This window comes from Gorilla gorilla, chromosome 4 (assembly GCF_029281585.2).
Source record: "Gorilla gorilla gorilla isolate KB3781 chromosome 4, NHGRI_mGorGor1-v2.1_pri, whole genome shotgun sequence".
Taxonomy (NCBI): domain Eukaryota; kingdom Metazoa; phylum Chordata; class Mammalia; order Primates; family Hominidae; genus Gorilla; species Gorilla gorilla.
Genome location: NC_073228.2, coordinates 11,655,047 through 11,678,543, shown reverse-complemented (window position 1 = coordinate 11,678,543; position 23,497 = coordinate 11,655,047). Strand labels below are relative to the sequence as shown.

Here is a 23,497-nt window from a genome sequence, read left to right as displayed (position 1 = left end):
TTTTGTATTTTTAGTAGAGATGGGGTTTCCCCATGTTGGCCAGGCTGGTCTCGAACTCCTGACCTCAGGTGATCCGCCCGCCTCGTTCTCTCAAAGTGCTGGGATTACAGGTGTGAGCCACCACGCCTGGCCTGATTCAATATTTTAATGTAAAACAGCATCCTAAAAGCTCTAGAAAATATAGGGGGATATTTATAAAATTATGTAAATACTTCTAAGCCTCACCCCCCGTAAAATTATAAATACCACTATGGTTATGTAGTTCGAGATTCTGGATCAAAGAAGACTATGAAACTGTTCAATGGAAAAGCAGACAGCAGGAGGCACTGGCAGCACGGGGCGCCTACCAGGGCACTCGGCCAGTCCTCACCGAGAAGTAAGTGGTCCCTAATTCAGGGCCAGGTGGCAGTTCACATGGGAAGAGCTGAGGGGGTGAGCCTGGGGCTGCTGCTCCGAGGCGTCAGCCCTGCAGGTGTGATGATGTCAGATGGTTGGTTTTGTTTATATTGAAAAGAGGTTCTGGGATGGCGGCTTGAGGGCAGTGGACTTCCAGGAACTGGATCACGGTCCCTCCAAGGGTCTCTCGTGCAGTTGCGTCTGCGTTTACTGCAGTCTTTCCACAGCCCCGTGTTGTGGGCAGAGGGAGTGAGGCCAGGCCTGGCCCCTGCCTCCAGCCTCCCCGGGCTCTGCCCAACCTCCGTGTGCTGCTGCTGCTGTTTCTTCCTGGCTGGCCACTCCCCTCCTGCAAGGCAGGCCCTGGGGAGGGCTGCTGGCAGCTGTTCCTAAGATCTGAGCCCTTTGCTACATCAAGGAAAGAAGCGGTAGGGGGCCTGCATCTTCCATGCTGGTGGGAGGTGGGGGGTGGTCGGGGCCTGCCTCAGTGGGGTCCTCCTGTTCCGGGCTGTGACTCGGCGGTCCAGAGCCTGAGGATTCTCTGTCTATTTCTGCCAGAGCCTGATTATGTCATCGAAGCTGCTAGAGCATCCGTGACCTTGGCTTATTTTCAACTTTCATAATTAGGGAAAAACTTAATTTGAGGTTTGATTATTTTAACCATTAGAAATCTTTGGGTAATGGCCAGGCACAGTGGCTCACACCTGTAATCCCAGCACTTTGGGAGGCCGAGGCGGGTGGATCACCTGAGGTCAGTTCAAGACCAGCCTGGCCAACATGGTGAAACCCCATCTGTACAAAAATACAAAAAAAAAAAAAAAAAATTAGCCGGGCATGATGGCAGGTGCCTGTAATCCCAGCTACTTGGGAGGCTGAGGCAGGATAATCACCTGAACCGGGGAGGCGGAGGTTGCGATGGGCTCAGATCATGCCATTGCACTCCAGCCTGGGCAACAAGAGTGAAACTTCGTCTCAAAAAAAACAAAAACAAAAACAAAACAAAAATAGCTGGGTGTGGTGGCATGTGCCTGTAATCCCAGCTACTCAGGAGGCTGAGGCAGGAGAATGGCATGAACCCAGGAAACAGAGGTTGCAGTGAGCTGAGATTGTGCCACTGCACTCCAGCCTGGGTGACAGAGTGAGACTCCATCTCAAAAAAAGAAAAAAAAAAAGCCTTTGAATTGCAAATAATGGAAAGCCTAGCTCCACCTTTCTAATCCCATTGAGGGAGTTTATTATGGACACACCTGATGAGCCCCGAGCCTGTAGGTGAGGCTTGGTGCAGGCGTCTCCGGCCCTGTCTACTCTGCCTTCCGGACGGAACGTGGCTCCCCCACTGAGCCTCTCATCAGCTGTTTCCCGTTACTCCCTCGTGCCACACAGTGGCTTCCCCTGTGATCCACCTGCTACTCTGTCCTTCAGGGGACAAGACAGCGCTTCCTCTGGTGATTGATTCCTCTGGAGAGAGGAAGCGCTTCCTCAAATCTCATTGGCTCTGATTGGCTCACAGGCCAATCCCCCAGTGGGTCGCTATGGCCAGGATGATAGACATCAGTGGTTGACACCAGCCCACGCACAAGAGCTGCCCCTGGGGCTAGAGTAAAGCTGATGTTACTCAAACCATGCAGCCGAGAACAGGGAGAGCCAAGGGACCATTCCCCAGGGTGGGCCATCCAGCGCTGTCACCAGGTGACCACAAACACCTGCTGTGTGTGGACAGTGACCGTGACCACAGCATCACTGATGGGGGCCTTGCGTGTGCCAGGCAGTGTCCTACAACTCTCCGTGTGCTTTGTCCCATTTGGTCACCCTCAGTGATGCTCTGATGTGGACACATCTGCTGTCTCCACTTTAAAGATGGGGAAACTGAGGCCCACGGTGGCTCAGTGACCCACCTGGGGTTGCCCAGCCATTGCAGCATGGGGTGAGCTGGATGGGAACTCAGGCAGGCCCTCTAAACCCAGCCCAGACGCCACTGCATGGCAGCCCCAGAGGTACCAGGCAGCTGGCCGGGCAGGGACGGTGTCATCGCCTCTCCGAGGGGAGGCTGTCTTCAGGGCTGGGACCCCACCTGCCAGGTCTCCTCAGCACACTGAGGATGATGGGTGCCTGCAGTGAAGGGTTGTGCAGCACCTGCCTGTTTCTTGATGGCCTCTTGCTTCCCCCTCTCAGCAGGTCCCCTGGCAGCTGACCAGCCTGTCATTCAGAGGCTGACACCTGTCCTGATGACGCCACTCTACAGTGCTGGGCCCCAGCCCCAGACTCTTCTTCTGCAGCTGCTTCTGCAGTTGCTTTTTTTTTTTTTGAGATGGAGTCTTGCTCTATTGCTCAGGCTGGAGTGCAGTTGCGTAATATCGGCTGACCGCAGCCTCCGCCTCCCGGTTCAAGCGATTCTCCTGCTTCAGCCTCCCAAGTAGCTGGGATTGCAGGTGCCCGCCACCACGCCCAGCTAATTTTTTGTGTTTTTAGTAGAGATGGGGGGGATCTCACCATGCTGGCCAGGCTGGTGGCGAACTCCTGACCTCCAGTGATCCGCCTGCCTCGGCCTCCCAAAGCGCTAGGATTACAGGCCTGAGCCACTGCACCCGACCTATTTTTTTATTTTTGAGATGGAGTCTCACTCTGTCACTCTGTCGCCCAGGCTGGAGTGCAGTGGCCAGATCTCAGTGAGGCCCTGTTTTAGAGTCAGCCTGCGCTGGGAGTGAGTCTCCTCTGTCCGCACCCGAACGCACCAAGTGTGCCAGTCGGCCTGGCCTCCTGGAAGCCCTGGGGTGCAGCCGTGTCCAGCTGCGGCCTCGTCATGCCCTGGGTGGGTGGGAACGCAGCCTCCTCCTGGGGCCACACAGGGGCTGACCGTCAGCCGAGGGGCTCCTGAAGTGGCAGTGATGGGATCCTGTGGCGCTTCCTCATCCCCTCGTTACCAGTTGCTGAGGAGAGGGTGCATTAGCCCCCGGGCTGCACCTCAGTGTGTGCAGGTCTTCCCGGGTACGTGGGTGCAGGAGGTGGGCGTGGAGTGGGCACAGGTTCACACCTGCTGCCTGGCAGTTTGGGGCCCTCATCACACACCACCAGGTTTCAGGGGATCTACAAGTCACTTTCCTGTACTGACCTGATCCACACGCACCCCTGAGTACTGCCCCCTGGGAGATGCCTGTGGGGTCCCAGGGTCCTGGCAGCCTCCTCCCACCAGCCGCAGTCCTGGTTCCAAAATGGGGACCGTACACCTGAACCTGGATGTGCGTTTGAGCCTGGCTGTGCCTGCTCAGGGTGCGGTGGGAGCTGCTACTCATTTTTTAGTCTCATCCTTCTCATTTCAAATTTTATGTATGAAATATTTTTATAGAGGTGCATAAAACACGGAAAGCCTGTGTGTGCTTTCTAATGTTCAAAACCAGGCCAGGCACGGTGGCTCACGCGTGTAATCCCACACTTTGGGAGGCCAAGATGGGAGGATTGCCTGAGCCTAGGTGTTGGAGACCAGCCTGAGCAACATGGTGAGACTCTGCCTCTACAGAGCATTTTTTAAAACCAGCTGGGAACAGTGGTTCGCGCCTATAATCCCAGGACCTTGGGAGGCCGAGATGGGCAGATTGCTTGAGCCTGAGAATTCAAAACCAGCTTGGGCAACATGGTGAAACCCCGTTTCTACAAAAAACAAATAAAAAAAAAATTAGCTGGGCGTAGTGATGCTCACCTATAGTCTCAGCTACTCAAGAGGTTGATGGGGGAGGATCACTTGAGCCCAGGAGGTCAAGGCTACAGTGAGCCGGGTTTGCACCACTGCACTCCAGCCTGGGCGACAGAGGGAGACCTTGTCTCAAATAAATAAATAAATAAAAATCCATCTCAGTGGATGTCCAATAAGCAGTGAGCCCGTGTGAGGGTCTCAGCCTGGCCGTGACCGTGCTGAGTGTGGCGAGCGCTTCAAGGCCACTTGCCCCGACCCTGCTCACCCCCCACTTTTGTTTCTTAATTTCATTCTTTCCAGGAAATTGCAGATTTAACAGATGTTAGGTACTTTGGTCGAGCCAAGCTTGATGTAGTTGAGGAATGGAAGAGGAAGTTGGAGGGAAACACGGGCTAGAGTAGAGTAAATCTAAGAGATAAAGTGAGTGTCTCTCTTTCTGTTTAGAGCAAAAAGAAGAAAAGGAAGAAAAAGAAGGGGAACAAGTCCGCTTCCTCAGAGCTGGCTGCCTTGCCCCTGTCTCCTGCCAGCCCCTGTCACCTGACTTTGCTTTCAAACCTGTGGCGTCAGGACACAGCCCTGCCCCACAGCCAAGCCCAGCAGAGTGGCCCCACTGGCCAGCTGAGCCAGCCCCCGGGCACAGCCACCACGCCACTGGAGGGTGACGGCCTCTCTGCGCCCACCGAGGTTGGCAACAGACCCCTGCAGGCTCAGGCTTTGGGAGAGGCAGGAGTGGCCACAGGAAGTGAGGCTCAGAGCAGCCCCCAATCCCAGGACCACACGGAAGGGGAGGACCAGGACGCTTCCATCCCCTCTGGGGGCAGAGGCCTGTCCCAGGAGGGGACCGGTCCCCCCACCTCTGCTGGTGAAGGCCGTTCTAGGACTGAAGATGCTGCCCAGGAGCTCCTGTTGCCTGAGTCAAAAGGAGGCAGCTCTGAGCCCGGGACAGAACTGCAGACCACCGAGCAACAGGCAGGGGCCTCAGCCTCTACAGTGAGTCATCCGGGAGAGATGGCCCGGGAGTGGCACTGAGCCCTCGGCACCTGGGCTCTGCTGCAAGGTGTTGGCGTTGCTTCCCTGCCGGGGGGAGGGGCGTCCTCTGGGCCCTGCTCCCTGGGTGGGAGTTGGAGGGCTGCCCCTCCACCGGCCCACCCTGTCCCTCGGCTTGTGGCAGATGCTGCCCCTTAAACCATTGAGTCGGAGTCACCCTGGCCCATTTTGTCACCTTGGCTCTGGTGTTTGGGGTCTTTCAGGCAGTTGATGCTGCAGCTGAGCCAGCCAATGCAGTTAAAGGGGCCGGGAAGGAAATGAAAGAGAAGACCCAGAGAATGAAACAGCTGCCAGCAACCACTCCTGCTTCCAAAACACACTGCCAGGTGCGTCTCCTTCCTGCCTGCCGGCTCCAGGAGGCCCTCTCCTGCCCGCGGCTGCGCCTCTTTCATTTAATTATTCAGCGAATATTTAAGTGCTGGGGATATAGCCATGATTCAGACAAAGCTCTGGCCTTCGGGGTGCTCACATTCCAGCGGAGAGAGAGTCAGGAAACTGACTTCAGCGGTGAGAAGAGCGTGGAGGGAGGAAGAGAGGGCACCCAGGTGGGCCCCGAGGTACCATGGCCCCCACAGCCCGAGTGGCTGGGCGAGGCCTCTCTAAGGAGGTGGTGAGGGATGGTCCCCGGAGGTGTCTGGGAAGGTCATGTGCAGAGGCCCTGGGGTAGTGTGGGGTAGGCCTGTTCCCAGAGCAGCAGGGACACCAGTGCCCCCAGGAGGAGTTGGGGGAGGAGAGGCCACCAATGAGGCTGGAGAGCGGTGCCTCTGGAGGCTGTGATTAGTGGCCCCAACGGCACTGGAAGGTCCCGAGCGGGGAAGGGTCATGAACACTCTGGCCGCTGTAAGAAGCATCCCCTGTAGGGGTCAATGTGGAGGCTGGGCCGGGCGTGGTAGCTCACACCTATAATCCCAGCACTTTGGGAGGCCCAGGCGGGTGCATCACCTGAGTTCAGGAGTTCAAGACCAGCATGGCCAACATGGTGAAACCCCGTCTCTACTAAAAATACAAAAATTAGCCGGCCGTGGTGGCATGTGCCTGTAATCCCAGCCACTCGGGAGGCTGTCGCAGGAGAATTGCTTGAGCCTGGGAGGCGGAGGTTGCAGTGAGCTGAGATCGCAGTACTGCACTCCAGCCTTGGTAATAAGAGCGAGACTCTGTCTCAGAAAAAAAAAAAAAAAAAAAAAAAAGGAAATGTGGAGGCCGGCCTTGAAGGTCAGGGTTTGGTTCCTTGTTCCAGGAAGCTGAGACCAAGACCAAGGACGAGACGGCTGCTGCTGAAGAAAAAGTCGGTAAAAATGAACAAGGGGATCCTGAAGACCTCAAGAAGCCAGAGGGGAAGAATAGAAGTGCAGCTGCTGTGAAAAACGAGGAGCAAAAAAACCAGGAAGCAGATGTCCAGGAAGTGAAGGCAAGGTAGGGATGCCCCCGCAGGGGAGCAAAGGAGACCCTGCCTGAGAGCCCGGCACACCTTCTCCCTGCACAACTCTCAGGGGATATCCAGGCTGCCCTTCTAGTCAGCTGTTTTGGCAAGTTTAACTTTGGGGGAAAAGGGGACCACTTAGGAGGTGGATGGGGGTGGGCACCTGTGCCAGTTTCTTGTTTCCTAATAGCCCCTGGGGTCCTGGAGCCAGCGTGGGCCTTTGGGAACTCAGGAGAGGGGCTGTTCTGGCCCAGACACCTGCTGGTGCCTCCCGCCACTGTCTCCAGCACTTCAGTGGTGGGCAGGGAGTGGCCACCTCTTCTTCCTCCATTTTGGAGGCAGTGAAGAGAGGCCTCCATGGGGGGTAGTGTGTCAGACGTGGACGTGCTTGCATGTTTGCTAGGGTGTGATAATGTGCATTACGAACACAAGGGCCATGTGCCTGTGTGTGTGCATGTGTGTGCATGTACGTGTGCGTTCACGTATGTGTGCGAACATGTGTGTGCGTGTGCATGTATGCGTGCATGTGTGTGAGTGCGTGCACGTGTGTGCGGGTACATGTGCTTGTGTGTGTGCGTGTGTGTGAGTGTGTGCACGTGTATGCATGTGCGTGTGTGCGAGTGCATGTGTGCATGCGCATGTGCCTGCATGCACGTGTGTGTGCACGTGTGTGCATGCACATGGCAGGTGGACCGATCTCACGGGAATCAGATTTCTGTTTTGGTTTTCCACCAGCACGCTGAGCCTGGGCGGAGGAGTCACCGTGTTCTTCCACGCCATCATCTCTCTTCATTTCCCATTCAATCCTGACCTCCATAAAGTCTTCATCAGAGGAGGAGAAGAATTTGGGGAGTCAAAATGGGCCAGCAATATCTGTGAGCTGCACTACACCAGGTGAGCGTGTCTGTAGGCTTGGGAGGAATCCCTCAGGGAAGTCATAGGATGCCCAGCCTGTGACACGTATTTTTAAAAAATTTTTTTTTTTTTTTTCTCTGAGACGGAGTCTTGCTGTGTCACCCAGGCTGGAGTGTGGTGGCACCATCTCAGCTCACTGCAGCCTCTGCCTCCTGGGTTCAAGCGATTCTCATGCCTCAGCTCCCAAGTAGCTGGGACTACAGGTGTGTACCACCACGCCTGGCTAATTTTTGTATTTTTAGTAGAGACGGAGTTTCTACTAAATGCTGGCTAGGCTAGTCTCAAACTCCTGACCTCAGGTGATCTGCCCGCCTAGGCCTCCCAAAGTGCTGGGATTACAGGCGTGAGCCACTGCGCGCAGCCTTTAAATAATTTTTATCCAGTGAGTTGACGACATTCTTCGGGTTCTGGAAGATGAATATTTCAGACAGCTCTTCCTGGCCATGCATTTTGGTGTCATATTCCATCATGGACCTTTTTCTTTTTAAAAGTATTCTTTCTTTCTTTCTTATAATTTTTTTTTTCTTTTTAGAGAGGGGATCTTGCTCTGTTGCCTAGGCTGGAGTGCAATCATGACTCACTGCAGCCTCAATCTCCTGGGCCATCATGCCCAGCTTTGTTTATCTGAGACGGAGTCTTGCTCTGTCACCCAGGCTGGAGTGCAGTGGTGGGATCACAGGTCAATGCAGCCTTGACCTCCTGGACTCAAGAAGTCCTCCCGCCTCAGGGATTTCAGGCATGGGCCACTGAACCCAGCCTTGCCACATCAACTTATAGCTTTGCACTCCATGCTACGTTTGAGAATAACTAAAATTTCCGGGGTAGGAATTTTGGATAGCCAACCGTATCCTGTTCATTCACAGAGACTTGGGTCATGACCGTGTTCTTGTTGAAGGCATTGTTTGCATTTCCAAGAAGCACCTAGATAAATACATTCCTTACAAGTACGTCATTTATAATGGGGAATCTTTTGAGTATGAGTTCATTTACAAGCACCAGCAGAAGAAGGGCGAGTACGTCAACCGCTGTCTGTTCATAAAATCTTCACTTCTGGGCTCAGGAGGTAAGTTGTGGCAGCAGGCTGTCTGCTCACCCCTCTGGAGTGCAGGTGCCAATCCCGCGGTACTGGACGCGTCTCTCTGGAGAGCACAGACTTTGCCTGGGCAGTGAGGTCCTCTTTGCTCTGCATTGACCCCGCCCCAGCCTCCAGGTTCAGTGACACTGACTCTGGGTTGTATCTCTGGTTGGTTAAAGATGTATTGGCTTCTCCTTTGAGCTCAGTGTGACTTACCTACTCACTTGCAGGAGGAAACATGGAAAGGACTTTTTGTTTGTTTGTTTTCTGAGACAGAGTCTGTCGCTCAGGCTGGAGTACAGTGGTGCGATCTCGGCTTACTGCAACCTCTGCCTCCCAGGGTCAAGCAGTTCTCCTGCCTCAGCCTCCCGAGTAGCTGGGATTACAGGAGCCTGTCACCACCCCCAGCTAACTTTTGTATTTTTAGAGAGACAGGGTTTCACCATGTTGGACCTTGACCTCAGGTGATCTGCCCTCCTCGACCTCCCAAAGTGTTGGGATTACAGGTGTAAGCCACTGTGCCCAGCTGGAAAGGATTTTTAATTAAGGGAAAGGAGAGAAAACGAAGCCAGAAGAAGGGCTGCGGCTGGGAACAGAGGGGCAGCAAAGGCCTGGGAGCTGGGTCAGGGACAAGTGCAGTGACCAGGAGGCCACTGGGACTTGTCCCTTCTCTAGAGATTTTCAGTTGGTTGACTGGAGATGACATCCAGAGCCCCATCTGCAGGCTCCTGCTGGCTGTCATCCTCAGCACATCAGCCCCTCTGCCCATCTGTCGATAGACGCGGGCGCTTCCCTTCTCGCAGAGCCCTCTGCACCCCTTCATGCCTCTCTCGGGGGTCCCCCACCTGGGTTCTCTGTCTGCAAACTTGACAGACAGAGATCAAGACTTGACTGTGTTGATCACCTGGACTCCCAGTGCCGCCTCCTCACCTGGGGGGTCCTGGGCTTCCCCTCGCTCCCCCTCCCTGCACAGTGACCCTGAAACTCAAGGAAGTGAGCTGGGGTCAACTGGTTGTTGCTTTCCCTTGGCAACCAGGGCCTCCCTGCCCCCTGGTGTCTGGTGTCTTGGAAACAGTTGTTTTACTGTTTATGTTGTTCATGTGTTGTTTTAGGCAGATAGGGAAGAATGTAAATTTAGTCCCTGTCACTCCACCTTGGACAAAGACAGAAGTCCTAAGAACTTTATAGAGTATATATTTTTTCGTTTTTGTAAACATATATATATATTTTTTTTCTGAGACAGGATCTCGCTCTGTCACCCAAGCTGGAGTGCAGTGGCACGATCTCGGCTCACTACAGCCTCAACCACCAGGGCTCAGCTGATCCTCCCCCTCAGCCCCCCAAGTAGCTGGGCCTACAGGCGTGTGCCACCATGTCTGGCAAATTTTTCATATATTTTTTTTGGAGAGACTGGTCTTGCTATGTTGCCCAGTCTGGTCTCGAACTCCTGGGCTCAAGCAATCCGCCCATCTTGGCCTCCCAAAGTGCTGGGATTAAGACGCGAGCCACCGTGCCCAGCCAAACATGATTTTTACTAGCTAGAGAGTGTACTCTGAGAACTTAAGCTTTGAGAGAATAGGCATTAGTCCAGTAATTCCATATATAAATACATTTAAATATGGAATTCCATATATATAAATATGGAATTCCTGCTCTGATAAATGCCATGGCATTGATGGCTCGGTTAAAAGGGCACGTGGTGGCTGGGCGTGGTGGCTCACGCCTGTAATCCCAGCATTTTGGGAGGCCGAGGCGGGCGGATCACGAGGTCAGGAGATCGAGACCATCCTGGGTAACACGGTGAAACCCCGTCTCTACTAAAAATACAAAAAAATTGGCCGGGCGTGTTGGCAGCGGGCGCCTGTAGTCCCAGCTACTCGGGAGGCTGAGGCAGGAGAATGGCGTGAACCCGGGAGGCGGAGCTTGCAGTGAGCCGAGATCGTGCCACTGCACTCCAGCCTGGGCGACAGAGGGAGACTCAGTCTAAAAAAAAAAACATGTGGTAGGGGATTTGACCTGGAGGTCGGCAGAAGCTTCCACAAGGAGGTGATGACCGAGTTGAGAACTAAACAGTTGCAGGCCCTGCTGGGCCCAGGGTGCAGAGCTGGGGTGGGCGGGCCTGCCAGTCTAGACAACTGTGGGTCGAAAGCATGGCAGGGGGCTGAGGAGGCCTGTCTGGGCGCTTCCCGTTTCTGCCTGATTTTTACTTCTGTTTGTAGGTCTTCACGTGGCCTCTGACCGTGTCATTGACATCTTGGGTTTTCTAATTATTTTACAGTCGACCTCACTGGGTTTTCTGCAGTGAGGTCTGCACTCATATCGTTTGCAATGGAGCCTAAGAACAGTCACGAATTCAGCCCTTGCCCTGTGTCAGCCACCATGCCAAGGGCCATCTGTGCCAGCTGGGCAGCCTGCACCTTCCTCCAGGGGCTGTGTCCCGTTCCTAGTACAGAGGAAACCAACTCAGTGATTGACCGGGACAGTGCTCAGTTGCTAGTGGGGGGATGCGATTTCCGTATGACACATTCCACCTCCTTGTGATGATGTTTAAGGAAGTTGTTGATCAAGTTTGCTGAGCTACATAGTTAGAGATCTGTTGCAAGTCTCAGGCCCGCTGCATCGCATGACCCTGGGCTTTCCACTCATTACTGTGGGACGTCTAGGATGTCTGTTTGCACGGGGCCGGCCTCAGATGAGAAGTCAGATGGAGGAGTCTGGCTGTCGTCAGTGTGTGGGTTTTTGCTTTTCCCTTCCTCCCTTCCTCTGCCCCATTTACTCCATATCTGTACCAGTTGTGATCAGCCTTCTAGGCTAGCGTCTAGGTCTCCAGGGTTTTGATGGTCTTAGGTAGGCTCTTGTTCCTTCTGTCCCTCTTAGACTGGCATCAGTACTATGACATAGTTTATATGAAGCCTCATGGGAGACTCCAGAAAGTCATGAGCCACATCACAGACGGGCCGAGGAAGGACCTGGTGAAGGGGAAGCAGATTGCCGCTGCGCTCATGCTGGACAGCACCTTCAGCATCCTGCAGACCTGGGACGCCATCAACCTGAACAGCTTCTTCACCCAGTTCGAGCAGTTTTGCTTTGTCCTGCAACAGCCTATGATTTATGAAGGACAGGCACAGCTGTGGACCGATTTGCAGTACAGGGAGAAAGAGGTATCAGGCTTGCCACCAGCTGCTCTACCTGCTGGGCAGGAGCCACACCTGACCTGCTAGTGGCCGGATGACCCCTTGACTCTGTGGGCCAGGTTGCAAATGGGAATGTGTAGAACTTTCCAGCCTTTTCTCCTACCACTGTCTCTTGGGATTTCTCTGCCCTCCCCATTTTCCTCCTTTTACTGGTTGTAATCTGAGCCCCACCCCAGCAACAGTCCTGAGTCCTCCCCTGGCCTTGGAGGGAGAGTGGAAGGAACGGGGCACCCTCTGTCACTGCACCTTTACCCACACTGCAGTGCAGCCTGGGCGGGTTTCAGGCCGGCCTGGAGCTGTTTCTGAGCTGAAGCTGAGCCCTGATGAGCCTCAGGGGCCCTGCCTGAGCCCTCATGCCAGGGTCTTGGCTGCACTGCAGCTCCTCCCGTGGCTCTCGCAGGTGTGGTGATGGGGCACGGATGGGGTCTGCCGCCCTAGCTGTGGTGCTGGGGCAGCTCTGGACACTGCCGGTGAATTCAAGTCCATGGTTCATGCATCTTCCTCTTCTCCCACCATCAGGTGAAGAGATACCTGTGGCAACATCTGAAAAAGCACGTGGTATCATTGCTGGACAGAAAAAGCACGGACTCTTTGCCTATGGACTGCCCAGTGAGGCGTAAACTGAAAATAGGCCTGATTGTCCTTTTTGTAGTGGAAAAAATTGAGCTTTTATTAGAAGGCAGCCTGGACTGGTTGTGTCACCTCCTAACCTCAGATGCCAGCTCACCAGATGAGTTTCACCGTGACCTAAGCCACATCCTTGGGATACCTCAGAGGTATTATTTTGTCAAAATGTTTTTTATAGCTATTATAATGATTTTCTCTGATTGCAAAAATAAGTGCTTGACTAGAGTGACTGAAAGCACACAGGCAAGAAATAAAACCACCCGTGATTTTACCACTCACTGTGGTCATGTCAGTAGTTTTTCCTAGCGTCTGTCTTATTTTTATTATATTCTGTCCTCTGTTGAATTCCCTGCCTTTTTTTTCCCCCCAGACGGCGTCTCACTCTGTGACCCAGGCTGGAGTACAGTGGCGCAATCTTGGCTCACTGCAGCCTCCGCCTCCCAGGTTTAGGCAATTCTCCTGCTTCAGCCTCCTTAGTAGCAGGGACTACAGGTGCACACTACCACACACGGCTAATTTTTGTATTTTTAGTAGAGAAGGGTTGTCACCATTTTGGCCAGGCTGGTTTCGAACTCCTGACCTCAAGTGATCCACCCACCTCGGCCTCCCAAAGTGCTAGGATTGTAGGCGTGAGCCACCGTGCTGGGTCTGAATACCCTGCTTTTTGAAGCTTCGTGTGGTATCATGAGCAGCCTCTGTGTGCGCGTGTTTAGGAGGTTGTGGCGTGATGCCAGCCTGAACTCATCCCCTCAGGGACATCTGCAGAAGAGTGTGAATGTTCTCCCCATGCCCCTGCCTGTGCCGTGTCTAGTTCAGGAAACACAGTGTGACTGTCCTGGGCCTGAAATGTTCAGTGGTGAGAAGGCGATGGCCTTTGACTTGGTACCTGCTCAGACCCCACTGAGCTCTGCACTCTCTCTGCGTGTGTTGATTTGAACTTGAGAATGACATTAGGTAGCCTTTCCTGACCAGCATGTCTTATCACGACATCTGCCTCTCAGTTTTACACATTTATTTATTTGTTGTTTTGAGACAGTGTCTTACTCTGTTCCCCCAGTCTGGAGTGCAGTGGAGCAATCAGCTCACTGCAGCTTCAGCCTCACAGACTCAGGTGGTTCTCCCACCTCAGCCTCCTGAGTAGCTGGGACTGCAGATGCACACCACCACTTCCAGCTAATTTTTGTATTTATTGTAGAGACGGGGTTTCGCCATGTTGCCACGGTGGTCTTGAGCTCCTGACCTTGTGAGCCGCCTGCCTCGACCTCCCAAAGTGCTGGGATTATAGACATGAGCCACTGTGCCTGGCCTGGTTTTACAAATATAAAACAACCAAATAAACGCTGCACATTTTGACAAAGAGGAGATGTGGAGGCAAAGGCAATGTACAGAGTTAGTGCCGGTGCTTAAAGTATGAGGAATCATTAATATCTTTTGACTGTAGGAGATTCACCATGTATTGTTTATAGGCTCAACCCTTATGTTTAAAAAGTTGTTTTGGGGCCGGGCACGGTGGCTCACGCCTGTAATCCCAGCACTTTGGGAGGTCAAGGCAGGCGGATCACAAGGTCAGGAGTTCGAGACCAGCCTGACCAACATGGTGAAACACTGTCTCTACTAAAAATACAAAATTTAGCCAGGCGTGGTGGTGCATGCCTGTAATCCCAGCTACTCAGGAGGCTGAGGCAGGAGAATCACGTGAACCCAGGAGGCGGAGGTTGCAGTGAGCCGAGATTGTGCCACTGCACTCCAGCCTGGGCGACACAGTGAGACTTCATCTCAAAAAAAAAAAAAAAAGTTGTTTTGGCCGGGCATTATGGCTCACACCTGTAATCCCAGTGCTTTGGGAGGCTGAGGCAGGAGGGATTGCTTGAGCCCAGGAGTTCAGGATCAGTCTGGGAAACAAAAATTAAAATAAAAAATAGAGCCGGCCAACATGGTGAAACCCTGTCTCTACAAAAAATACAAAAAACTAGCCAGGCATGGTGGCGGGCACCTGTAATCCCAGCTACTCGGGAGGCTGAGGCAGGAGAATGGCGTGAACCCGAGAGGCAGAGCTTGCAGTGAGCCAAGATCGTGCCACTGCGCTCCAGCCTGGGCAACAGAGTGAGACTCCGTCTCAAAAAAAAAAAAAAAAAATGTAGCTAGCTGGGTGTGGTGGTGCACCTGTAATTCCAGCACTTGAGAGGCTGAGGTAGGAGGATCCCTTGAGCCCAAGAGTTCGAGGTTATAATGATCGCACCACCGCGCTGCCTTGATGACAGAGTGAGACTCTGTCTCTAAACAATGAAAATAAATTTCACAAGTTGCTTTATATTTAGATTTACTGTTGCCAGATGGCCTGGGTTCAAACGCCAGCTCTGTCAGTCAGGACCCTGCGTTGACTACTTAGCCAGGACCCCTGCTTCTGAGATCCCACCCCTGTCCTGGGAGTTTGTTGTGGGGATTTGGCGAGGGCCTGCAAAGGAGCTGACGCCCTAGGCTGGGGGCTGAGGGAAGCCCTGTCTCCTGCGTGAGTGAAACTCTGCTCAGCCACGCGCGGTGCTCCTCTTGCTCTGTGTGCACGGTGCTTGCTTCCTGTTGGGACTCCAGACTCCCAGGGAGATGACTCCCTGGCCAGCTCAGCTCACTGCGGGATCTTTATTCCGTTCCAGCTGGCAGCTGTACCTGGTGAACCTGTGCCAAAGATGCATGGACACAAGGACGTACGCCTGGCTGGGCGCCCTGCCTGTCCTGCACTGCTGTATGGAGCTGGCCCCGCGGCACAAGGATGCCTGGAGACAGCCTGAGGACACCTGGGCCGCTCTGGAGGGACTCTCCTTCTCACCGTTCCGGGAACAAATGCTAGATACGTAAGTCGTAGAGTTGTGCTTATCTACATGAATCTAGGAAGACTGACTCCTATATTGTACACCCGGAGTCCCGGCGGGCTCTGCAGTGACTCCATTCCTGATTCTAATGACAGAACTAACACACGCTCTTTTAACATTTTAAGACATCAAAACTATCAAGAATAGGCTGTGCACAGTGGCTCATGCCTGTAATCCCAGCACTTTGGGAGGCTGAGACGGGTGGATCACCTGAGGTCAGGAGTTCGACACCAGCCTGGCCAACATGGTGAAAACCTGTCTGTACGAAAAATACCAAAAAAAAAAAAAAAAAAAAATTAGCCAGGTGTGGTGGCATGTGCTTGTAATCCCAGCTACTCTGGAGGCTGAGGTAGGAGAATCACTAGAACCCAGGAGGTGGAGGTTGCAGTGAGCTGGGATCATGCTACTGCACTGTAGCTTGGGCGACAGAGCGAGACTGTGTCTAAAACAAACAAACAAAAAACTATCAAGAATACAGAAACAACTTGTAACCTCAGAGGCAGCCGTTGTTAGCACGGTGGCATACCTATTTGTGGTTTTGTCCAAATATGGATTCGTGGGTGTTTTATGTACTTAAAAGAACAACAACAAATGATGTGTTATTTATTCTGGTTTACAACCTGATTTTTCCTCTTAACAGTATTTTGTGAACCATTTTTTCCATCAGCAAATACCCGTCTATGTTGTTAAGATAATGATTGCTTAGCGTTCCAGCCAGAGAGAGTGCCAGCCTTGTATTGAGCCAGTTCTCTGTTACAGGACATTTGGTTGGTTGTGCAGTTTCGTTTTTTCAGCGTGCTTTCATAAGCATCCTTAGCATTCTCTGTCCCATGACTTCATTGAGATAGATTCCTACAAGTGGAACTGCTAGGTCAAAGGCATTGTGAACTCTAAACCATTTATACCTTTACATAATGCTGGCTTAAAGGAGAGGAATATTGGCAGTATATATAATCCTGATCTCTGATTCAAATTTAATAACCTCTCCTTTATCACAAGAAAATATTACCAGAGAAAGTTTATTTATTTATTTATTTATTTTTAACTTCTAAGTTCAGGAGTACATGTGTAGGTTTGTTATATAGATAAACTTGTGTTATGGAGTTTTTTTGTACAGATTATTTCATCATCCAAATATTAAGCCTAGTACCCATTAGCTATTTTTCCTGATCCTCTCCCTCTTCCCATCCTCCACCCTCCGATAAGCCCCAGTGTGTGTTGTTCCCCTCTATGTGTCCCTGTGCTCTCATCATTTAGCTCCCACTTACAAGTGAGAACATGCGGTATTTGGTTCTCTGTTCCTGAGTTAATTTGCTAAGGATAATGGCCTCCAGCTCCATCCATGTTCCTGCAAAGGACATGATTTCATTCTTTTTTATGGCTGCATAGTATTCCATGGTGTGTATTGTATGTACCACATTTTCTTTATCCAGTCTACTGTTGATGGGCATTGAGTTTGATTCCATGTCTTTGCTATTGTGAATTGTGCTGCAATGAACATATGTGGGCATGTTTCTTTCTAATAGAACGGTTTATATTGCTTTTGGTATATACTCAGTAATGGGATTGCTGCGGTGAATGGTATTTGTGGAATTGCCACACTGTCTTCCGTAATGGTTGAACTAATTTACACTCCCACCAACAGTGCATAAGCATTCCTTTTTCTCCACAACCTCACCAGCATCTGTTATTTTTTTACCTTTTAATAGCAGCCATTCTGACTGGTGTTAAGATGGTATCTCACTGTATTTTTTTTTTAAGAGAGTCTGGCTCTGTCACCCAGGCTGGAGTGCAGTGGTGTGATCTCAGCTCACTGCAGCCTCTGCCTCCTCGGCACAAGCGATTCTGCTGGGATTGGTGGTGTGCGCCACCACATGTGGCTAATTTTTGTCTTTTTAGTAGAGACAGGGTTGCACCATGTTGGCCAGGCTGTTCTTCAGCTCCTGACCTCAAGTGATCCACCTGCCTCGGCCTCCCAAAGTTCTAGGATTACAGGCATGAGCCACCACGCCTGGCTTCATTGTGGTTTTTGTTTTGTTTTGTTTGAGATGGAGTTTCGCTTTATCACCCAGGCTGGATTGCAGTGGCACAATCTCAGCTCACTGTAACCTCTGCCTCCCAGGTTCAAGTGATTGTCCTGCCTCAGTCTTCTGGGTAGCTGGGACCACAGGCACCCCACCATGCCTGGCTAATTTTTGTATTTTTAGTAGAGATGGGGTTTCACCATGTTGGCCAGGCTGGTCTCAAACCCCAGACCTCAAGTGATCCACCCACCTTGGCCTCCCAAAGTGCTGGGATTGCATGTGTGAGCCACCATGCCCGGCCTCATTGTGATTTTGATTTGCATTGCTCTAATGATGAGTGATGTTGAGCTTTTTTTCATATGCCTGTTAGCCACATGTATGTCTTCTTGTGAAAAGTGTCTGTTCATGTCCTTTGCCCACTTTTTAATGAGGTTGCTTGTTTTTTTTTTCTTGTAAATTTGTGTATGTTCCTTATAGATGCTGGATATTACACCTTTGTCAGATGCATATTTTGCTAAAATTTTCTCCCATTCTGTGGGTCATCTGTTTACTCTGTTGATAGTTTCTTTTGCTGTGCAAAAGCTCCTCAGTTTAATTAGTTCTTATTTGTCAATTTTTGCCTTTCTTGTGATTGCTTTTGGTATTTTTGTCGTGAAATCTTTGCCCATTCCTATGTCTAGAATGGTATTGCCTAGGTCTGGGCAAAGATTGGAGAAAAATTATGGAGAAGTCCTTAAAAGCACAGGCAACAAAAGTAAAGTGAGATAAATGGGATTACATCAAATCAAAAAGCTTCTGTGCAGCAAAGGAAACTATCAACAGAGTGAAGAGACAGTCCACGGAATGGGAGAAAATATTTGTCATCTACATGTTGGATAGGGGGATTTAAGGAACTCAAACAAGTGAACAGAAAAAATCAGATCTAAAAATGGACAAATGAGTTGAGTAGTCATCTAAAAAGAAGACACACAAATAACCAACAGGCATATGAAAACATGATCAGCATCATTAATTAGGGAAATGCAAATCAAAACCACAATGAGATATGGTCTTACCCAAGTTAGAATAGCTGTGATCAAAAAGACAAAAAATAAATGCCAGTGAGGATGTGGGAAAGAGAAACTCTCATACAATGTAGGAATGTAAATTAGTACTGCCACTACGGAGGACAGTATAAAGGTTCCCAAAAAACTAAAAATAGAACTACTGTATGATCCAGCAATCATACTGCTGGGGATATATCCAAAGTAAAGGAAATCAGTATGTTGAAGAGATAGCTGCACTCCTATATTTATCGTAACACTCAATAGCCATAATATGGAATCATCCTGAGTGTCCACCCGCAGATGAGTGGATGAAGAAAGTGTTGTCTATATACACAGTAGAATACTATTTGGCCACCAAAAAGAATGAAATTCTGTCTTTCGCAGCAACATGGACGAGCTTGGAGGAGATTACGTTAAGTGAAATAAGCCAGGCGCAGAAAGAGAAATACTGCATATTCCCACTCATACGTGGATGTGAAAAGAGTTGATCTTCTAGAAGGAGAGAGTAGAATAGTAGTTACGAGAGGCGAGGAAGGATGGGGAGAGGGCTAGCCAAAGGTTGGCTAGTGGATACAAAAGTATGGCTAGATAGGACGAGTAAGTTCTAGGGTCCTAGAGCAGTATGGAACGACTGTAATTTACAATTTATTATGTTTTTCAAATAGCTAGAAGAGTGGAGTTTGAATGTTTCCAACACAAAGAAATAAATGTTTGAGATAGATATGCTAATTACCCTGATTTGTACACAGTATACATTGTATGCATATATGTTGTAGCCATATATTTGTACAGATTACAGACTGTATACTTTGTACATAGTATACATTGTAGACATATTTATATGTATATACAGTGCATAAAATGTATTCTCTGTATGCATTTGTATACATTATGTATTGTATACATATATAGAAATATAACACTGTTCCCCATAAATATGTACAATTATTATGTGTCAGTTTAAAAATAATAAAAGCAGCTGGGCTTGGTGGCTCATGCCTATAATCCCAGTACTTTGGGAAGCCCAGGCAGGAGGATTACTTGAGGCCAGGAGTTCAAGACCAGTCTGGGCACATAGTAAAACCCAGTTTCTACAAAAAAACAAACAAAAAAAATAGTTAGGCATGGTGTGGTATACCTGCAGTACCAGCTACTTGGGAGGCTTACATGAGAGGATCGCTTGAGCCAGGGAGGTCAAGGCTGCAGTGGTAGAAGTCCAGATTCCCTAGAAGTTGAAATAAAAGCATCTTTATTTTCAGATTCTTGACAGGTAACCACAAACTTTCTCTTTAAGTATAATCTCTCTGAAATACTGAATACTGGGTTATTTAATAGAACAGTCATAATGACCACAGATTAACCCTTCTAAGCAAAATAGATTAATTTATTTTGGCCTTGAAATGGTCTTTCTCTTATTAATGTGCCAGAATGTATTCATTCATTCACTGGATGAATACTTGAAGAGCACCTTCCTTGTGCTAGGAAGTACTACTCAAGGCACAGGGTGTACAGCACTGCTCAAAACAGACAGCTGCTCCTGGCCTCGTGGAGCTTGCATTCTAGCTGGAGAGGCAGGCAGTTAATACATCAGTAAGTCCTATTGATGAGAGAGTCCTGGAAATTCCTCCTTCCCCTAGCCTGGAGGCTCAGGCCACAGAATCTGCTAAGGTCTGAAGGTAGGATAGGAGAACAGAGGTAATGACTGCAGCACTCTGGGCCTTGCAGTGAGAACAAGACAGTGACCATCCAGTTGGGAAAGGGGCTGGAGAACTGAAAGAGACGCCCCCTCATAAAGCATGATGCTCAGAGCCTGCCGAATGCCAAAGACTGGGGACAGCAGAAAAAATGAGGCAGTTGCTCTGCGCCCCTGGATCCCAACTTCTGCTAAAGGCAGTGTTACGGTCTTGCCTTTAGAAGACGTAAAAGCCTTTGGAAACCAATTCTATTTCTTTTCTTTTTTTTTTTTTTTTTTTTTTGAGACGGAGTCTGGCTCTGTCGCCCAGGCTGGAGTGCAGTGGCGCGATCTCTGGTCACTGCAACCTTCGCCTCCCAGGTTCAAGTGATTCTTGTGCCTCAGCCTCCCAAGTAGCTGGGACTACAGGTGCATGTCATCACACATCACATGTGGCTAATTTTTGTATTTTTAGTGGAGATGGGTTTTGCCATGTTGGCCAGGCTGGTCTTGAACTCCTGGCCTCAAGTGATCTGCCCGCCTCAGCCTTCCAAAGTGCTGGGATACAGGCGTGAGCCACCCACTGTGCCTGGCCAGCCGTTGGGAACCAATTCTAATTAAAGCTACAACAAAGCTGTACTTCATCTAAACTATTAACTCAGCCCCTGATAACAGAAGAGGCCACTAGATGATCAAGAGAGAAAACAGTCAATATAGTCAGACCCATGGATGGTCCATATTTACCTAGAAAGGCTAGATATAGTAGAAATATAGAGTACCTTTTATTATTATTGCTATTTTTATGTACTTATCTTTAAATATCTTGAAAAGTCTGCAGTAGCATTGTTCCTAAAGATCCGATCGTTCAGGTAAAAGTGGCCTTTAGTATGCAGTGAACCTTTATTGATATGTTTTTCATAACTTCTGTTACTTCTGGGGAACCTTGCTTTATTTCTTTTCCATTGTCAACATTTTGGGTCTCCAGTACTGTGTTCCAGAATCAGCATTATTTAAGGGCCTTCGCTGAGCCCGCTTGGGCTGTTTGATCCTGGACACTCGTTAATAATAATTAAGAGGCTTGGCTGGGTGCAGTGGCTCACACCTGTAATCCCAGCACTTTGGGAGGCCGAGGCGGGTGGATCACAAGGTCAGGAGATTGAGACAAGCCTGGCTAACACGGTGAAACCCCATCTCTACTAAAAATACAAAAAATGAGCCGGGCGTGGTGGCACACGCCTGTAGTCCCAGCTACTGGGGAGGCTGAGGCAGGAGAATGGCGTGAGCCTGGTAGGCAGAGCTTGCAGTGAGCCGAGATCACACCACTGCACTCCAGCCAAGGCAACAGAGTGAGACTCCAACACAAATAAATAAATAAATAAATAAATAAATAAATAATAATAATAATAATTAAGAGGCTTAATTATTGGGGTATATCCCTTTTATTGTAAAATATACATAATCCCCAGTTTACCATGTTAACTCCTTTTCAAGGCACAGTTCCCTGGCACCAAGCACATTCACACTGTCGTGCAGCCGTCAGCACCGTCCACCTCCAGAACTCAGCTTCCCCAGCTGAAACTCCATCCCCATGAAACACGACCTCCACACTCCCCCTCCTCCTGGTAACCACTGTTCTCCTCTCTGTCTCTAGGATTTTGACTTCTCTGGGGACCTCACGTGAGTGGAATCACACAGGATTTGTCCTTTTGTGTCTGATTTATTTCACTGAGCATAATGTTGTCAAGATTCATCCATCTCAATGAATTCTTTTTATGTATTTATTTATTTATTTGTAGAGATGGAATCTTGCTATGTTGCCCAGGTTGGTCTCAAACTGCTGGCCTCAAGCTATCCATCCTCCTGCTTTGGCCTCCCAAGTTGTGGGGATTACAGACATGAGCCACTGCACCCAGCAGTGAACTCTTTTTTTTTTTTTTTTTGAGACAGTTTTGCTCTCATTGCCTATGCTGGAGTACAATGGCACGATCTTGGCTCACCGCAATCTCTGCCTCCCAGGTTCAAGTGATTCTCCTGCCTCAGCCTCCCAAGTAGCTGGGATTACAGGTGTGCGCCACCATGCCCGGCTAATTTAGGATTTTTAGTAGAGACGGGATTTCTCCATGTTGGTCAGGCTGGTCTCGAACTCCCAACCTCAGGTGATCTGCCTGCCTCAGCCTCCCAAAGTGCTGGGATTACAGACGTGAGCCACTGCACCCGGCCTGATTTTATTACTATTTTTTAATATTACTGCTCCTTGTAGAACAGGGCTACCCCATGGGAGCGTGCCCAGAATGGCCAGCAGTGAATTCTTTTTCCGTATTCTGAATTCTATATTAAGTTAATTCTCCTTTTTTTTTCCTTTTTTTTTTTTGAGACAGAGTCTCACTCTGTTGCCCAGGCTGGAGTGCAGTGGCGTGATCTCGGCTCACTGCAATCTCTGCCGCCGGGGCTCAAGTGATTCTTCTGCCTCAGCCTCCTGAGTAGCTGGGATTACAGGATTACAGGCATGTGCCACCATGCCTGGCTGATTTTTGTATTTTTAGTAGAGACACAGTTTCACCGTGTTGGCCAGGCTGGTTGCAAACTTCTAACCTCAACTGATCCACCCGCCTCGGCCTCCCAAAGTGCTGGGATTCAGGCGTGAGCCACCACGCCCGGCCATTAAGTTAATTCTCAATAGGTTGTTCTGTACTTTTCATTTGATTCACTGCATATTTTTGTTTTCCACATAGCCTTTATTTTATTTTTTAAAGTAGAGACAGGGCCTCACTAGGTTCCCCAGGCTGGTTTCAAGCTCCTGGGCTCAAGTGATCCTCCCGAGTCAGCCTCCCAAGTATTGGGATTCAGGTGTGAGCCACCACGCCCGGCCTCAAGTAGTATTTAAATCATTTTTGAATTCGGGACTGTTTCTGTCCCTCCAGCATTGGTTTCCTCCATTTTCCCTCACTGATCTCACTGCGTCTCTTTTCTCCGTCCCTATTTCTCTTATGCAGGAGCTCCCTACTTCAGTTTATGAGAGAGAAGCAGCATTTGCTGAGCATAGACGAGCCTCTCTTCCGGTCCTGGTTTAGTCTGCTACCTCTGAGTCACCTGGTTACGTATATGGAAAACTTCATTGAGCACCTGGGTCATTTTCCTGCTCATATCCTGGACTGTCTTTCAGGGATTTACTACCGGCTTCCGGGACTTCAGCAAGTCTTGACTACGCAGGTTTGTGTCTGAAGTCGGCTCTGGAGTCCTGGCTTAGCAAAAGCAGACTAGATAACTCAACATGGAAAGCTCAGGATTCTTATTCCTAAAAAACAGACAGTGGGCTGGGTGCAGTGGCTCACACCTGAATCCCAGCACTTTGGGAGGCCGAGGCGGGCAGATCACGAGGTCAGGAGATCGAGACCATCCTGGCTAACACAGTGAAACCCTGTCTCTACTAAAAATACAAAAAAATTAGCTGGGCGGGGTGGTGGGTGCCTGTAGTCCCAGCTACTCAGGAGGCTGAGGCAGGAGAATGGTGTGAACCCGGGAGGCGGAG

At 50.0% G+C, this 23,497-nt stretch overlaps 1 protein-coding gene across 13 annotated transcripts in view; it reads left to right on the top strand.

Annotated features, from left to right (window-relative positions):
- Positions 1-23,497, top strand: part of RNF213 (ring finger protein 213) — a 139,352-nt gene that overhangs the window by 29,203 nt on the left and 86,652 nt on the right. For 12 of the 13 annotated variants that reach the window (XM_063706018.1, XM_063706017.1, XM_055389513.2 and 9 more), the window contains 9 exons: positions 4,526-5,071; positions 5,332-5,454; positions 6,366-6,541; positions 7,284-7,442; positions 8,327-8,526; positions 11,416-11,699; positions 12,252-12,508; positions 15,011-15,208; positions 22,962-23,178. In XM_063706018.1, the coding sequence (XP_063562088.1) occupies positions 4,526-5,071; positions 5,332-5,454; positions 6,366-6,541; positions 7,284-7,442; positions 8,327-8,526; positions 11,416-11,699; positions 12,252-12,508; positions 15,011-15,208; positions 22,962-23,178 (2,160 nt within the window). Of the gene's footprint in view, positions 1-4,525; positions 5,072-5,331; positions 5,455-6,365; positions 6,542-7,283; positions 7,443-8,326; positions 8,527-11,415; positions 11,700-12,251; positions 12,509-15,010; positions 15,209-22,961; positions 23,179-23,497 lie in introns of those variants that run through there. The other variant, XM_019027159.4, reaches the window with a different exon arrangement.